At 44.5% G+C, this 19,058-nt stretch overlaps 1 protein-coding gene across 1 annotated transcript in view; it reads right to left on the bottom strand.

Annotated features, from left to right (window-relative positions):
• The window catches only part of NRXN3 (neurexin 3), a 1,487,232-nt gene that overhangs the window by 1,386,373 nt on the left and 81,801 nt on the right, over positions 1-19,058 (bottom strand). The window contains 1 exon segment of the mRNA XM_036018906.1: positions 3,328-3,345. Coding sequence (XP_035874799.1) covers positions 3,328-3,345 — 18 coding nt within the window.

The raw sequence follows: 19,058 nt of genomic DNA, 5'->3' as shown, positions 1-19,058 counted from the left end.
ACCCACAGCTCTGCCCTGGAAACACCAGGGTTTCAAAGTAAAACAGCAGAGGCTATGGAGGCAGACAAGCTTGAGATCCTGCTCTTACGCCAGCAGCTGAGGCGGCGGGCAGGTCCTGACCCTCTTTGAGACTCCTTTTCCTCATCAGTAGAAAGGACGGCAATACCTGCCCCCCTAAACGTCAAATCAGAGGATGCGCGAGAGGTGTCAAGGCCGAGTGCCCCTCTCGTCCTGCAAGTCAGCACTCTGAACCTCCCTCCCAAAGTCTAGAAAGAGGGGCTGTGCATTTTCCCACATGGAAGTCCAGTGACATATCGCCTGCCTCTTGTTTCCTGGGTGTCCAGTATACTCTCTCCAAGTCCCCAGCCAATCACCTAGACCTCGGAAAGGGCGCTGCCTGCCAGGCCCCATGTCTGACTGTGTTTTACAGTAGCATCACTCCTAACCAATCTCTTCAACACATAAAATTAATCAGTTAATCAATCATTCCCTTATAGTCCTCCAGCGGCCCCTGGGTAAACAGTTGCATTAGCTCACGAAACCCCCAGTTTGCCTTCCTAAGCGGAAGGAAGAAAACATCAGAGAGCCGCTAAACTCTTCTTGTTTCAGAGCCACAAGCCCTGCCGACTCCGGATTGCCTGGCCAGAGGCTCAGAGAGGTGGGAGGCTGCCCGCTAACCTCCACCGGGCCCAGGCAGCTCATGCTGCCTCCTGCCCATATTCAGGGCCACAGGAAAGGCTCTGAATTTCTGATTTGCTTCAGGCTCAGAAACCACAAAAAAGCAAGGGTTCAGTGGAATGACAGGATTGGCAATCAACTTTTGATACCTCAAGGGCAAAACAAAAAATGTACGATTTAGAATTAGACTGGAATCCCCTCTTGGCCCTGCCACTCAGTCGCTCGGTGACATCAGCACATCACTTAACCTTCTGGCCTCAACTTCCTCGGCAGAAAAATAGAGCGCAGGTGACATACTTCAGAGGGTTATTAAGAGGATAAAATGAGATAATGGCCATGAAATTGGAATGGTGCTAGTTGTAGATGCTGTCATCTAAGGCAGGCTCACCCCCCGACCTCCACCCCTCTGAAGAGACGGAGGGGAACCCATCGTCCACTGCATTTCACCCTCCATGCTGTTGCACCCAGGACCAATATGGAGCCTTTGGGGGAATTAGGAAAATGTGCCCCATGGTCAGAGGCAGCCCTGTGAGCACAGGCTTGGCAATCGGAATGTAGGCTAGATGTCAGCCCCGACTCATTCGGTCAGCTAGGAGCGGCTATGCAGGGCACAGTGTGTACAAGTCTACATGGGGACCCTGCATCGCATCTCTGCTGGCAACCCAGAAGAGAAAGGGCTAAGCCAAGAGGCACTTTACAAACCAAACTTGAAGTGTCGGCCTTCCTCCCTCACCTCCTTGACGCATCCCAGAAAACATCACCTTAGCAGACAGGCCTTCTCTGACCACCCTCTGTAAATTAGCAACTTCATGTTTACCTCCTTCATTTTTCTCCATAGCCCTTATCACCTACCCCCCAGTACAATACATCGTACCCCCTAGTACAATACATATACATAATATACATAACATGTATATGTAAATGTGTATATGAAAATATATACACATACAGGTAGGGCAAAAGTAGGTTTTGAGTTGTGCATACAAGAAACAGAGTTTATTCTTGTACTATTATTTAATAATTATTGTATTATTTTCATACCAACAACTCTAAACCTACTTTTGCTCCACCCTGTATGACTATAGTTTCTTAGTTCACTGTCTGTCCCTATCTAGAATAAAAGATCCATAAGGACAGGGAGTGTTCTCTTTGTTTACTCTTTTATGCCTAGTGCCTAGAAGAGTACCTGGTACATAGTAGGTTCTCAATAAATGTTTGTGGCGTGAAAGATTAACTAAAATATTATCAGATGGAAAGAGTGAATTTAATGGTATCTTCCTGGGAAATGCTGTCTTGCGCTTTGGTTCAAACAATTATTTTCAAAGGGACAGGGAGTAGACAGACCTGAGGTGGTGAAACCCTGTGTATTAGCTGGGGATGACTGTATTACTCTCCTATGTTGTACGATAGCTCATATAGGTTAATGATCATAAACTCTTCCTAAGTTTGGTTGATTATTTTAGATATTCAAAAATAATTTTTAAGAATTTACTTGGAAGGAAGTCTGCTGATTATGAAAATGTCATACTGCTTCTGAGCAAAAATAAACAACAGTCCCATTGAGAAATACTTACCAGATCTTCCATCACTGAGAATTTTCAGTGTGTTCCAATGAACGATGTATGGGCTCTGGAGTATGCAAGTCCTAAGTTCAAATCCCATTGCTACCACCAAGGAGCCCTATTACCCTGGACAAACTGCTTAACCTGCTGGGCCCAAGTTTCCCTCACATTGTAGTGGATATAACCCTACTTTTATTGATGTTATAAGAATTAAATGTTGAAAAGACTAAATAAGAAAACATGTGGAAATATCTAAAAAAAGATGATGCTCCCTTCTTATTTGGTGGGGTTACTCTTCTTAACTCACAGTTCTAGCCAGTTTAGAATGATCTCCAAACCATTCTAAATCATGTGATGCTTCTTATTTATAAATGGTTGTATCCTCTCGTATGAGTCTGTGTGTGTGTGTGTGTGTGTGTATGTATGTGTCTAAATACATACAATGCTTCAAATTAGGACTCTGCCTGAGTATGCATTAAAAAGAGATACACACAATTTTCATAAGGATGGTTCTTCCATTTGTTCATTGATAAAAAAAAGTTTGTTTTTTACAGTGAGCATGTATTAGTTATATAACCAAGAAAAAAATATTGCTAATTTCATTGTGGAAAAGCCATTTCTTAGAATAAAAGAAAGAAACCTACATTTACCCACACCATATTTTCCATGCTGAGTATGTCATATCTTCAGCTTTCAATCACATGAAGCTATAGAAGGTAAATAGATTTATGGAGGACAAAGCAAAATGTGCATTAAACTGGAGAATACATATCTTAAGAACATCTGTTAAAAATATATTTTAAAATGTCCACTTTCCAAACTCTTTGATTCATCCAGAAATATTCATCAGAAGGAAGTGAGAATATAAGCATGGGAACTGCATTTGTTTGATTTTAAAATAATTCTTCAAAACCAATACAAATCCATCAATTCAAGGCATTCCTTCTAACCTTAAGTCAATAAAAATGCAGTATTTAGATTTTGGTTGTGTTTACAGTCCCTAGCAGAAAGTCTCACTCAGAGTCAAACATGCACAACCTGGCAGAGAGGAAAGTTACAGGGCAGCTGTGCAGACACAAAGACTCACCTGGACCTTGACTGACATCTGTGGCAGCATTTTCAAAAAGAGGGGAAGGGAGAGGAGAGAAAGGGAGAGAAAAAGGAAGAAGAGTGTTAGCAGCACACACACACAATGCAATGTGCCCTTGCATGACTATCAAGTTCATGCAAGGCCCCAAAAGTGCTCAGCTGCTGAGCACTTAGTTCTACCTTCACCCAAAAACCACCCATGCAAGCTGAGGGGCCAAGCTCCCTGTTCACTGTGCATGTAGCAAGAGAGGCGAGCTTCACATCTGTCCGGAAAAACAACATCCTGGAATCAGATAGGGCTCCAAAGGGCTGAGCAGACTGGAATCCTGCAAGAATATCAGTTAAAATATTCTGATTGATTTCCGCATACCAACCAATGCCCAAGCAAATCCCCCTCCCCTCCAGATACAGAACACTGGACATGGAGTCAAGGAAGGTTTCCCAGTAGAGAGGAAAAATAATAATAATAAATCACTCTGTTGAGGAACAAAGAAAAAGAGGCACAAGAATTAAGAGCGAGTTGCAGCATTGTTCATCACATAGGACTGAAGGACACAGATCACGGAACATTCATAATTCTCTCCCTCCCCGGTATTCCCAATGACCTTTCTTCATCACAGACAGCAGTGTGTACGCGTGGGGTTGAGTGTGAGTAGATCATTTGCCTGACATTGAAATTCTGCCTCCTCCTTTAATTTCTCTCCTTGCTTTCACCCCATCATTAATGATAGGAATTGCCATTTGAAATCACTTTTGATATCTACAAATAAACACCCAGCCGTGGGAAGGTTGATCTTTGAATTAAGCCAATGAACTTTCAAAAATGAAAAACAGTTCACTCCCATCATCTCCATGAACACGATCTCCTCCTTCTACCCTCAAATGTAAAACAGAACCATGCTAGAGAAGCCAAACTAAGAGCAATCCAAACCATTGTTGAAACCCCTGGACCCAATCTTGAGGTTATGCTGCAGCCAAGGAGAAAGAACAAGGTTATTTCAGGAAACCACTGGCCATTTGGGTGATCCTGGGTGACTCACTTAGAATCACTGAATGGTGAGTTTGGAATGTCTGTAAACATGATCTACTTTATTCTTTTTTGTTAAGATGGAGGATGAAACAGGTTGAGAAACATGCCTAAGGTCACACAACTAGTTCAGAGACAGAGCCTAGAAAAGACCCTAGATGTTTTGAATCCCCCCCCAGCTCAACATTCATTCAACTGAAACCCAAGTCTCTCAAGGGAATATGAAAAACAAATTCAGTTTGCAAGCCAAATGAGCACCCTGAAGCCATAAGGGAGCGTGGTGAATGCCTACCAGCTACCCCATGAGTGGGTCACAGGTTATCCTCTGTGCCTCTAATTTGCTGCCATTAGATTTGTCAAGTTCCAGGAAGCTCCTTAGGGCTCTTGCCCCAGAAAAATCCAGGCACCAACCTAACAGAGCTGTGCCTCAGCATCTGGGAGGAGCATATTCATAGCAACAGCTGAGCATTTCTTCAACCCACACCCTATATTCCCTAGAAGTGGTATCTGCCCAAAGAGACTTCTAGAGAGCTCTGAATCATCCCTCAGCTGCATACCCTTTTAAGTTTTCTGGTGAGCTATTTGATTTAGGGGTGGAATGGCAGAGGGGAGGAAGAAAAGAGGCAAAATAGGAGAGATGGGAAGAGAAAACATTCTGCATAAATAACTAAGTAGGGCCATTAACTGTGTCTGATGGCTTGCCTAGGATAGCAGTCATTAAAATACCCCTTGGTTAAACAGGGTATCAAATTATTTATATGTGGTAGAGTTCAGTGGTAGGAATGTCAACACTGTTATTCATTGAAACATGTTCTTTGGGGGCACCAACACCCAAGGGAGACAGGATGCCTTAGAACCCCAAAATTCTTCCAATAATACTAAGTTGTATTATTGGGCATTGTGGTTACAATTCTAAATTTCAGAGACAGACAGGACTGGGTTCAACTCCCAGCCTACTCAATGGCCTTGGGTCAGTCATTGAATTCTCTCTAAGTCCTTTCCTCAGCTTAAAACAGAAAGATAACAGAGCCTCCCTCATGGCAGTGTTGTGAGAATTAAATGAGATTAAACACTTGTAAAGCACTTAACTCAGTACAAGGCAAACACTGTATAAATGGTAGTTGCTCTGATTATTATCATTTTGAATTACCACAGACAGAATTACCAAAAAATGTTGACCAGATGGCTCCCTGGAAATGCCAAGAGACCACAGGAATTAAATAAACTGTATTTCTTTTGGTGATTTGGGTTCGACTCTTCTATTTGTGAGTAAAACCCTCTCAGCTTCCCTTCCTCTGGGCCGTCTCACCTCCCTCCCCTTTCCTCAGGGGGAGTTGGGGCCAGAGGGAGTGAACAAGTTCTGGGTGAGCATAAGCAAGAGACAAAACAAATTCCAATCTTTTTTGTGCTTTCCTGCCTCAGACTTTAATTCGGCCCTGTTCTAGTCCTATGTATAAAAAAATCCAGCATCTCTTTTTACCAAAATGGGCACCAAGAAACCCCCACTTTAGCAAGGGTTCAGGGTCCAAATTCAGCTCCTGGCTGTGGCATCAACCTAGAGGTAGTTCTGAGGGTTCTGTCCAGTTTGAGGAACAGAGAGACACCATACCATCTGATTTACCTGAATCTCTGCATTGTGTTCTGACCAACAGAAAGAAATGACAAAGGTAGGAGTGGAATGGGCAGGGGGGTGGGCACAGGGTGGGGATCAGAACTTCAACAGTATCTATCTTCCGTATTGTCTGACAAGCATCATTTTCTCCTTTTTATAGCAAGTCCCAGTTGTCTTCTTGGGACTCCTGTTCCTACCCTTAATCCATATGGCTTGGTAGAGATGACCCCCACCCCCACCCTAGCTCCAAAGATAGGCCCCCCACCTTAGCTCCAAAGATAGGCATGTGAGTCAGACCAGGTCATGAGAATCCACAGCTGGTGCAGTTTCCTTATCCATAAAGTGGGTGTGATAATAGTTCCTACCTTCTAAGGTTGTTTTAGGAGCTTAGAAGAGTCCCTAGCATATGGAAAGCCCTCAGTCAATGTTAGCTGGTAATTTGATTACCTTCATATAGGAGAGGACAAGAATATTTAAAAAAAAAAAAAAAAAAACCACCCCAAACCTCCTGACGGTCACACAGCAAGGAAGTCTGTCCTAGAATGTAGCTGTGGTGGTTCTGACTCCATGCCTTGCTGCCTTCTGTTTCCAAGGGAATCACCCCTAGAGTGCCCTCTGTCTGTGGCTGCTGCTGATACACAGCCTGGGATCTGTGTCTGGGAGAGCAGCACTGGGCCCCAGAACTGGCCAGAGGAAATGTGTGAGTGTGTGCGTGCACATACATTTTGAAATAGATTAAAAAGTGGGGGGAAATTGCAGAAGCAAAGGCAGTTGACAACCAGATGTGACTGATCCAGGGGAGATGGCATCCTCAGCCCAGCCAGCCCTTCCCTGCTCCCTCCTGCTGTTTTATTTTCTCACACTGCTGGGCCTGTAGTTTTCCAGAGTGCCACAGCATGTAAATCTATATTCTATTTTCTCTCCTAGAAAATAGGTCAGACCCAAGGCAGAGTTCACCGGGTGGGGTCCCGGAAGGTTTGGCTGGGCCTTGCCTGCAGGAGGCAGCCTGCTCCACGCTTCCCAAAGCTCCTCCAGGGGTTTGGGGGGTGTGGAAGTAGCAAGTGGGGGAATCTCAGGCTACTGCCTCTTGAGAGAATCGAGTCCAAATGAAGGGTGACGGGAAGGCTCCCCAGGCTAAGCTATACTCTGCAAGTGCAACAGCAGCAGATGGAGGGTCCTCCCCCCACCAAACCCCGACTCCCACGCCTGCAGTTAGAAAAAGCAGATCTCCCCAAACTGCAGGAAATTGTTCCTTTGAACTTTAAAACAACCATGCTGATCATCCGCACTTGTGGCTGAAGTTGTTGAAGACACTGTGTCTGTGGGGTACTGAGTGTCTGTGAGGTACCGAGTGGAGGTAGGAATGTAGGAATGCCCCAAATTACTTCTTCCCAGGTCGTGAAGGCAGAAAGAGTAGGTGATGGATGATGGCAGCTTTTGAATCCTTCCTTTTCTGGGTTGCTCCCCTGCCCCTGGTCTGAGCATGGCATTCCTAAGAGAGAGGTGGCTGCAGTCTGGGCCACGATTTTTCATCAGGAATTTTCCCCCAGGATTTTTTTTTCTGAGCACCTGCTATCCACCCAGGTCAATGTAAATGCCAAACCTAGAAGGATGGGAGAGGAAAGATGCCCATGATCCAGTTCTCAGTCCTGCTATGATGGCAGTAGAAGCAACTAACACTAACTGAGCAGGCCCTGCCTGGAGCCTGTGCCTTTGCTATTTCCCTGCCTGAACAGTCTTTGTCAGGCACATGTAAAACTGCTCTTCACTTTCCTCAGGTATCAGCTCAAATACAACTTCCCCAGAAAGGCCTCTTCAACCACATCTTCTAAAATAGGGACCCTCCTCCACCCCTTACTCTGTTTTTCCTTTCATCATGGCACTAGTCACTATTTGACACTATTTGACTATTTGACCTAATCACTGGGTCCATGTTTTTATTTTTTTATATCCCCCACTAAATCACAAGTTCTATGGGAAAAGAAGTATTGTCTGTTTTATTAAACACTTGTGTGCCCAGAGTTTAAGCAGGGCCTGGCCTCTAACAGGTGTTCGGCAATGTGTATTGAATAGTGACTAGTTCATCTCAGTTGATACAATTCACTGAGATAGATTCCATGAGTATCTCCATTCACACATGAGACAACTGAGGCTCAGAGAAGTGAAGGCACATGCTTGTGCACAGAGGGGGCAGAGCTGGCACTGGACTCTGGGACTAGCTTCACACCCTTACTACGTGGAGAAACCCTGTTTTCTTTGCTGTTGGCCTCATTATCATGTGGGCTGTCTCCACAGGGTAACAACGATGAAACCCAGCAGCTCTAGAGAAAGGAGAGCAGCCTATTTCCTGATCATTCTAGAAAAATTTCCTGGGAAGTCTCCCTCAGTTTGGCTGAGGTCACATGTCTAGTCCTGAACCAGTTCCTGGGTCCAGCACCACACATCAGAGGCTGAATGTGGGCATAAAATGGGATAATGGTCTATGTGTCCCTGGCACAAAGCCATACTGATCATAACAAAGCTCACACTTGTTGAGCATTCTCTGTGTGCTGGGCACTATAGCAAGTACTTTATATACATCTTACTTAATTCCCGCCCCACCCCTAACAGGTAGGAACACTATTCGTCCCATTTTACAGACAAGGAAACTAAGACCCAGAGGCTCTGTCGTTATAAATACCTCTCATACTCAGAGCAGCAGCACATCAGATAAGGGTCAAGCTATATTCTGGAATAAAAGAAATTGTCTCAAACTAGGACAGGTACCCATCAAGCTATTACAAATTAGGCATTAGAATACTGGGCATCTCCCAGAAGTGAGAAAAAGGCACAGCTTAGGATAGAAGGAAGAGGTCAGATGCGGTACGACCATAGGCCGGGATGACTGGAGGCCCTGCTCTGGGCTACCTGCTTTAGATGAGCCTGTTCTCTGCCCTTCTGCAGCCACATCCCACCCCAGGAAGAAAGGAGTCCATGGGGCCAAATGGATGTTCCCACCCAGAACCAGCAGCACCCCCTGTGGTCCCCGTGTAGAGGACACTCCAGTACTCAGAACTTCTTGCCCAAATGGACCCCATCCACATGGGGTCCATGTGGACGCACCTCCACATGGGAGGTGCATCCTCCCTGGGTGCATTCTCCCAAAAGCAGCCCAACCCACTGGTGTATGTACTCTAGAGCAGGGGTTCCCGACCCATGGTCCAGGCCTGTTAGGAACCACGCAGCAAGCACAGCAGGAGGTAAACTTGAACATAATGTGCTTGAATCATCCTGAAACTATCCCCACCACCGTGGTCTTTGGAAAAATTGTCTTCCACAAAACTGGTCCTTTGTGCCAAAAAGGTTAGAGACCACTGCTCTAGAGTCAAGAAACAGCCAAGGAAGGGAGGCTGTTTGCAGGATCTGCGGACTTTTGCAGGCTCAGCGTGCACACAGATGTAGGCCTTTGTGGTGCTAGAGGTGGAGAGAAGGGAGGCAGCCTGTGGCCTCCTGTATATTCCCGCCCCAGGCCCATAAATGTCAGGGCAGGCCTTCCACCGAGGACCACACCCGGCTACAACATCAGGGAAAAATAAACAAATAAAAGCAAAGCCTGCATGTCTAAAGGAGCCTATCTTTCTTATCCCTAATGGGGAGAATGAGCACAGGTTTCTTCCCTTTCCTTCAGGAACAAACACAGAAACGATTTTTTAAGTTGGGAGCTAAAGCAAACTTCCAGCAGCGAAGAGGCTGGGTTTCCTGTGTTGGGGGTTCTTTCCAGCTGTTGGTGTCTGAGCTCTTCAAACACAGGAAGAGTTGTCTCTCCACAAAAGGCCAGGTGGTGCTAGCTCCATCCCTGACACAGAGCCCATTTATCCACCTTTGTCGAAGACTGAGCCCCCACCAAGCCCTGGTGCTGTTTGCTTTTGTTCCTTGATGCTAATAACTCCAGATTGCAAGCTAGAGAGGAAGGGTAGCTGCTGTGTCAGGTGCCAGCCGGCCAGGGAAGGCAGTGGCAGGGAGAGGAGCAGGATGAGAGGCAGGAAGGAACAAGGACAGCACTGTGGGCCAGGTCACTGCTGTGCCCCAGTACCTGAGGGCCCCGCGTGTACACGCAGTGGCTCTGGCTTGAGGAATTACAGCTTGACTGACAGGTGGGGGAAGAGGCAGTCTACCTGCTACAGACAAAATCAGAGATCAGTGCAGACAGCACTCTTTTATTTTTTTATGCCTTCTGGATTCTGAGTGCAGACATGAGGCTAAGGCAACCTTGGGTTTGAACCGTGGTTTGCCACTTGTGATTAAAAATGTTTTTGTCAAATTGCTTAGCTTCACCTTCTTCTTTAGTTGCACGGGAATAATTGGTAGTAGAGTCAGTTCTGCTATCAAGGTACTCAGAACTCCTAGGCATTTCTAAAAGTCACTGCGCTAGGCAAAATCACATGGTGAAAAGCACAGGGCTCATTAGGAAAAATGGGGTTAGGGCCCCAAACCCCCAAATATCATCAGTGACACATAATAAAGATAGTGGCATCTTTCCCAGTTGTCAGTCTTAATTTTTCCTATGTTCATGTCTTTAAGAGCAATGATTGTGTTGTGCTTTGATGTTTTATTGTGTCCTTTAGCAGGTTGATTTGAGGTGTTGTTTGACAGAAGAATGACAGACTACAAGTTTGAAAGTCCTCCAAGTTTCACACTTGTAACGTGGAAATAATACCAAAATAACTGAGTGCTTACTGTCCCATGCTTTCCATGTATTAACTCATTTTATCCTCAAAACAGCCCTATGAAATCATGTATATTACTGTTCCATAAAAATGTTAAATAACAATAAAAGACAGGAACCCACTTTATATGTGTTAGATGGTTAACATGTAAATACAATGAGAAGTGTGGCACTCGAAAAGGGTGTGAAGTTTGCTTGTGGAAGTGGGGAGCTTGTGAGTTCTGCTGTTGTGAGGGGAGGGCCACCTGAAGTCGGATGGGTGTGGCTCAGCACACACAGGGTGCCTGAAGCAGCTGCCACACGTCGAGGTGTGTGCGCTTTGTGCGTCCCTACACAGCTCAAGTCCGCCGGCCGCAGCTCTCTGCCTTTACCTAGTGTTTCTTACGGATGAAGTCGTGCATAGTCAAAAGCGAAATTATTATGCTCAAATAGTCCCCTAATATATCAATTGCATTGGGACAAATTTGCATTTGCAAAACATACATTATAGCAGAACTGACTGTACCTAATTTATACGACCGTTAGGATCAAATGAGATGATCCATATAAAGTGCTTAGCACAACGCCAGGCAAAGAGTAAACATTCCACAAAAACTTACTGAAACTGTTAATATTAGTGTCCCTGCTGGCTTGTTGACATATCCCTTATAAACTGAAAGTGCCACGTTGAGCTTCTATTGAGCTGTTTAAGCCTTGCAAACAAAAGTCATCTCTAGCTAAATAATACTTTCCAGGCTTAGGTCATGAGGTTGGCACCTATGATAGGCTTCCAACCCAACAGGATGAGGGCTTTCAAAAGTCCTCACAGCAAATGGACACTGCCAGGGGTCAGGGCCCAAATGCCATCTTCCTAGGTAAAGAAATAGATGCTGACCTCCTTAAATGAGCATGACCCTCCAGGAAGAGAGGTACATACCTGCAGCACAGAGAATACAAGGAAATCAAGAGAGAAACTGACCTAACTGATCTAAATGATAGGATGTCCCATCGCCTAGCAGGACAGAGAGGAATACATCCTCATGTTGCACAAACAGCCCGGATGCAGACATCTTCAATTTCCCTGCACCCTGCAGACAGCACAGGGTTCTGGAGTCAGAAACACTTGGATAAAAATCCTGGCTCTTACAAATACTATATATTTGATCTTGGGCATGTTAACTATCCTCTCCAAGCCCTTATTTCCCCATCTGTAAAATGGAGATAATCTACATACCTCGTAGCACTGGTGTAAGGGTTATAAGGAATTAATGCATGCCAAAGTGCCGAGATGGAGTGTGGCACAGAGGAAGTACTGATCAATGTTGCAAATCGTAATTATTGCATTACTTGACCCAAGTGATTTCCTTGAGAAAGAAGATCTGTCCTCTTTCCAGGATTTCTTTCTTTCTGGAGAGACTAACCCCTCGGGGCTTCTGCCAATTGGAATTATCGTCTGGAAGACACAGGTGGGTCTCCCAGGGTTCCAGTGCAGGTGAGTTCTGCAAATTTTGCAGTTCAGTACAAAAAGAGCCTTGGAAGAAGATGCCTACTGAAGCTCTTCTGTAGGGGGCCCTGCTATGGAGGGCAGGAAAAAACCCGGGGTTTGGAATCAGAAGCCAGGGTTTTTTGTTTTGTTTTCCTAATTTTTTTATTGTGGTAAATTAATAACAACGTAAAATTTACTATTTAATCATTTTCACTGTACAGTTCAGGGGCATAAAGTGCATTCAGATCGTTGTGCAACCACCGCCGCTATCCATTTCCAGAACCCTTTTCATCTTGCAAAACCGAAACTCTGTCCCCATGAAACAATATCTCCCCATGCCTCCTGGCAACCACCATTCTACTTTCTGTATCTATTAATGTTATTACTCTAGGAACCTCAGATGAGTGGAATCATATGGCATTTGTCCTTTTGTGTCTGGTTTATTTCACTTAGCACAATATCCTCAAGGTTCATTCATGCTATAGCTTATGTCAGAATTTCCTTTACTTTAAAGGCTGAGCACAGTGTGTACATGCCACATTTTGCTCACAGAAGCCCTGGTTTTGAGGCCTAACTTTTCACCCTGGTACTAGCTGAGATCTTAGGCAACTCACTCAGCCTCTCTGAGACTCAGTTTTCATACCCATCCTTGTGGGAACAATGACACTAATTACATGTCCAGGTTGCAGTGAGGTTTAAATGAGACCATAAACATGGAAGCATTTTGTAAACAATAAAGTGCTATGTCATTCATCTATTCATTGCAGAAGTCTTAACTGAGTGGCATTTCCTTACTAGACACTATGCTTGATCCTGTTGTCAAAAAAAAAAAAAAAAAGATTAAGTAGGGTCCCTATTCACAATAATATTATAAAAGAAATTCAAAATATGACCAGAAGACAAGTTCAGGGGTCATTGTTCACTATAATCTCTGCCCTTTACTGAAGACTTCTATGTGTCAGCTGGCCACGGAAGCCTCTTGTGCCTGTGCATTTAACCCTGATGGAGACGATTATTATCCTCATTTAACAGATAAGGAAACCAAGGCTCAGAGAAGTTAACATCCCCAAGTCCACTCAACTCACAAGTTGAAGCCAGGGCTTAAACTCAGTTTCTCTGGATCCAAAGCCCTTTTCCTTCCTGTAGTAGTATTCCTATTCATTCTTCCCTCACTGGTCTAACCACCCAAATCCATCACCCTATGGGACATAAAGGCAAATTTCAAAAAACCAGTGTAGAAAACAGAGGGAAAGAATTGATGGTCATAAAGCATTTTAGAGTGACCATCACATCTGCTGCTGGGTGGGATCCCAGGGCCTGTATTTCAGAGAAAGAACTCTGAGTTGGGGCAACATATCCACAACTGAATTCCACAAAAATAAAACCTCCAGCAAGAAGTGAATAGGAGTTCCTTGCCACTGCCCCCCTCCAAAAAATATTCCGTGGTCAAATAAATTTAGAAAACAGTGAGCTAAACAAAGGTAATCAAGTATCTCTACAGTGAGACTCCAGAAAGCCTCACCTGCACTAAGACACAGTGTGAAATATTCAGTTTTCCCAGAGGTTTGAAACACCGGACACCTCCCTCTCTGTAAAACACCTAGTGACCTCTCACTGAACAGGCTGAGAAAGGCTGGCTTTAAGGTTCCCAGAACAGCTGGGAAGGCTCTTTTTTTCATAAGCCTTTATCCTCACCCTTTTCTCTTCCCATAGTGAGCCTTTGTGTCTGGTTGAATTCAAAACAGCTAACACTTGCTGCCTGCCAGACACTGACTTAGGCACTGGAGACTCAAAATAACTGCGGGTGATGTAGTTAGTCAATCCAATAAGCCAAGAAAGGACATAAACAGGATAGGGCAGCTGTATCTGGTCATCTTTTATCACACTTAGCACTAATGGGGGATTCAGAGTTGACAGAGAATGCTTCTAAATCTTTGCTGAAGAAACCTTGAAGTAGCCCTCAGAGGATGGACAGCAACAATTAAGTGGAGAGAAATCTTATAAGCACATGTCACCAAAGCTGGCCAGTGGTCAGATTGACAGCCTAAGGGTTGGGCATATAGTGTACCCGAAAGACCATAAACGTAGAGCTCAAATACCACCTTTGCTATTTATTATGTGACCTTGCTTAAGTTACTTAAACTTCATCTGGAAAATGGGGATCATATCAATTTGAGATTTGTCAAGAGAATAAACAGACAAATGCATATAACATGCCTAACAATCTGCCTGGCACCACCCTCAGCACACATTAGTCCCATTTTCTTTGACTTGTGACACCCTGGAGTAACGTGTTAAGAAAGAGCCTGAGGCTGCACGTGGGCCTGGAAGAAAGAGGAGGTCATGTTTGATTAGCAGTGCCTGCCACAGGTCACATACTGGCTCAGGTTAGCTGGGGACCTTCAACTGAACGCTTCTACAAAAGTCCTCACCCTGAGAACAGGAGTCTTCTAGACACCTGGAAACCCTCTGGAGAAAGTAAGTATGCTCACTGAAGGCTCTCTCACTACTAAGCCCCGTCAGCTTTTCTGCTTTCCGTCATCCTCCTCCCTTCCTTCCATTTTCAGAAAACAAGCAAGATTGGTTTCTTCCCTTTGTAAAGCAAGGGCGTGTGGTGGTGTGGAATTAGTACAGTGTCTGCCCTGGACCTGAAAACAATCTTCTTTGGAGTCTGAGAACCATACATGTAGCCTCCTAATTATTACCAGTCCCCTCCTGAAGGGGTCAATGGGCTCCATAGGCCTTTCCCGAGGCAACTTGGGGACCCAGACAATGAGGCATTCCACATCCAGGAATGATAGAGATCAAGCAAGAAGATGGGAAAGGAACTCCACATATCATGTATTGAAAACATGCCTTGTAAGTTATAAATAGTATTAATGACCATTTTTATGTTGTAACTTCTGTGGTACTATAGTTAAAAAGCAGTAGAAACATAAAAATGGGAGGTTTTATGTGATTGTTTCAAGGAGAACAGAGTAGAGGACAGGCAGGGAATTTTAGAAGTTCAGTTGTCAGAGGTCAAGCAGACTCATCCCTTTCATCACATACCCCACTGACACATATCCGTTACACAGATCCGTGCCATGGGACTGTGCTAGGCGCGGGGGGCGATGGCAGATGAACAAGACAGACATGAGTCCTGTACTCCTGGAGCTTCAAGCCTAGCTGGGCAGATGAGCCACAAATAACTAGACAATTGTTTATTTAATTATAACTGTGATCAATGCCATAAAGTCATGCAGGATCCATTGAGGTTCAGATGAGAGAAACAGACCCAAGACAGGGGAACTGACATGTCTACCCAGCTGGACAGTGTTCAAGCTGAAACCAGAACTCCAGTCACCTAGGTGTCAGTTCACAACTGTCCCTGCTGGGCCACAGTTGGGGCACCAGTGCCTTGACGTGAGTCTGGGAGAGGTACCCAGCACGGAGACTACAGTGGTGGCCCCTTCTCTGCAGCTTCCATAGAGGAACAAGAACATGAGCTTCAAGACTTCACTGCCTTCCTGGACACTCACTCACGCATTATAGTGGTGAAAAATCATTTCAGCCACCTTACGATGGGGACCTAAACATTACAGCCTTCAACAATCAGGACAACCAGGAAGAAGGAGGGGAACCTCCCCCAGCTCCACTTAGAAAGGACAGGGAATGGGTGGTGTAGACCCACCGCACAGGCTGAGCTCTAATCCATCTGCTGTACTTTGCTTGAGAATTAATCACACAAATCCCTGGATAAATCTGAAGCTGTTATTAGACAACACTAATATCCCCCTTAGAGTAATCCAGACAAATGCACTGTGATGGGGGGATCCCAAGTCACTGGGACACAGACCGATCTCACATTTGCATGCGACCACACTTGAACATGTACGTGGGTACTGCCTGCCCCCAACCCCAACCCTAACCCCAAATGCCTGTTCCCAGGAACACCCTTGGCCTCTGCCTTGGTTGCTTCCAGCAAGGAGGGTAAACTGAAGGTGGGCAAACAAGGCCCGATTCCCTCTCCTCCCCAACTCTGCCAGTGACCTAATTCTTCACAAGAGAGGATTTTTTCCCTTGCTGGTCTGGCTTGTGTGTAAATCAAGTCCAGCGCACACACAGCCTCAGACGGGCTCAGCCAGGGAGCAAGGAGATGCCAAGAGGCTTCGAACCTAGGCCCCAGCTGCTGTTTCTTAGGGAGGCGGGTCAATGGGAATTCTGTCAGGCTCTAAAGAGGAGTTGAGGGGTGGAGGGTAGGAGGAGGCAGGCACACCATCAGGATCATCCCAATTTCACATTCTTGTTCGGCCCTTCTCTGAACTAGAGGAGCTGTGTAGTCTAAAATGACCCAACAGAACTCTGCTGCTAACTTTATCTATGGCCTTGGGCCGGTTTCTTAATCCCAGACCACTAGTCTCTGTTAATGACACAAGATATTTTGACCCTGATGCTGTGACCCCCTCATGTATGTTTAAAAAAAAAAAGTCAGGGAAGAGACTGACTTCAGTTGTAGGAAGTGGTTCTTCAAACTGCAAAAATTGACCTGCGCCAAAAAATCAGACCTGTCAGGAAAAAAAATCAACAGAAAATGGAAGTGGCAGCAGCTAAAAATGCACGTGGTGAAATTTGTTACTGACTGTAAAATTGAAGGAAGAATCAAACATTCACGACAAAATTCGGACCAGCAAATGTGACGTGAGAAAATTGGATGTGGTAGGAATAATGACCACAAAAGAATGTCCACAGTGCTAGAAGCTACAAGGGCAAAATTTGATAGACACACAAAAAAAACAACTGATCGATGAATCAAATCTTCACTGGGGAAGATGCATGGAGCAGAATTGATCTTGTTAAAAAGAACTCTGTAAACTATAAATGAATTGGAAAAATAAGAAATGGTTTAACTATGCCTAGGAGAAAATGAGTTGAAGAATTATAAGCCTCACATTGTTGGCTTTTGAAAAATACTCCCTTAATAAAAAATGTTTCAGTGTTTGTATAATTCTGGTTATGCCAATGTAGAATTAAAAGGTCTCAGGGTCAAAGTGTGCAATCAAAACATCTTGGTAAATGTTAAAGATAAATAAATTATATGATCTCAGAGGTCCTGTCCAGTGGCAATTTTTTCTGATAAAAGTTCAGAATAGAAAGTGAGTAAAATTATCCAAATACTCTACTCCCAGTAAGAGGATAGCATAGAAACCAGCTATTGCCTTCAACAGTGGTTCTTAGACTAATATATTTTACTTACCTATTACATATTTAAAGCAATTTTGGAAACTAACATAGAATAAATATATTTTTATTTTGCCAAGAAAGAATAAAATCCCCCAGCTGACACTTTGTATTACCATATTTTCTTAAAAATAAAAGGCATATTAAGAATCCCCAAATGAAAGGGTATCGTCTCAGAATTTTTTTAAATTGGCTTTACAATAAATTTCCTGCACTATGGTTATTTTCTTGTTTTCCTAAGGAATGGTAAAACTATATTCTAGTTCCTTTGTGTGTATGTCCCACCAGACTGAGGGTAGACTGGGGAGTGTCTCTGTGCTTCAGTCTCTTCATCTAAAATGGAGATACAAGGTAAGTCTACTCACCAAGGGCCTGAAACACAAAAGTGTTCCAAAAGTGTTAGGCCATTTTGAGTCAAGTTGACACCAAGCCTCAGATTGTACCCCTACTGCTCCAAGCTGAGAGTCTTTTAGGCATCCTAGGATAGAAATGTCCCTGGCAATAAGAGCTAAAGAGCATGGGTTGGTCAAGACAACCCCTATTCCACGTCACGTAGCAAGGAAACACCCTGTGGCAGCCAGGAGGACCTGGGGGGACAGGTCCTAGCAAGACGGTCCGTGCTAGGAAGAAACAGTGGCTCTTTGGAAACGCTCAAGCTGATTTCTGGGCTATGCACCTACATGAGGAACAAGCCTTTTTCGACTGGCATCAAAGGACAGTCACTGCAGTTTTCTTGTTTCAGCAACTTTTCATCTTCACCTGCTCCACAGACAACTTCCTCTAGAGAGAAGTTTCATCCTCAAGTCTCCAGATCTCAGGGGCTGAACTCCGGATGGAGGGGCTCACATACAAGACAAGACCAGCTGTCATCCCATCACACTGACAGCCTCTCTCTTTCCCCATCCCCAGTCCCTTATCCATCCCTCCCTCCATCCACCCGCACTGCCCAGTAACCATATCCCAAACAAATATATAAAAGTAAGAGACATAGTTCCTGTCATGGATATTAGTCAGAGGAGTCACCCTTGCCCTTAGGCCAAGCAAGTGACAAAGAACACATACAGCGCCTCCGCATCACTTTCCCCTGTTCCTTCTCCTCTTCACGTGTCACCTCCTCAGAGTGCCCTTCCTAGCCACCCTTTTGTTGCAGTAGGTCATCCTTCACCCTATTCTTTCTGCCTATAGAGCGCTCATCACAATTATAAATACACATTTATTGGTTTTCCTTAGCTATATTTTCTTCTAATTTTTCAAGGCCATGAAGACAGGCACCATAACTGTTTTGGTCACCACAAATTATGCTTGGCAATCAATGTTCTTTTTTAAAATTTATTATTATTTTTTTAATCCTCCCCTGAGGACGTTTTTTCATTGCTTTTTTTTTTTTTTTTTTAGAGAGAGAGAGAGAGAAACATCGATGTGGGAGAGAAATATTGATCGGTTGTCTGCCTTAGGTGCCTGGACCAGAGATGGTACCCACCCCAATGGGGGATCAAATCTGCAAACTAGGCATGTGTCCTGACCAGGAATCGAACCCTGAGCCTTTCAGTTATAGGATGACGCTCCAACCAACTGAGCCACACCGGCCAGGGCTCAATGTTCTTTTGAATCAATCAACTCTCTTGAGCCACATATTTTTTCTTGATGTGATATAGGGAACAGATGCTGGACTGAGAATTAGAATACCTGGTTCTCTAGTC

The sequence above is a fragment of the Phyllostomus discolor genome, chromosome 1 (genome assembly GCF_004126475.2).
Source record: "Phyllostomus discolor isolate MPI-MPIP mPhyDis1 chromosome 1, mPhyDis1.pri.v3, whole genome shotgun sequence".
NCBI lineage: Eukaryota > Metazoa > Chordata > Mammalia > Chiroptera > Phyllostomidae > Phyllostomus > Phyllostomus discolor.
Note: the sequence above shows the minus strand (reverse complement) of the source record. Positions and strands in the feature narration are given on the sequence as shown.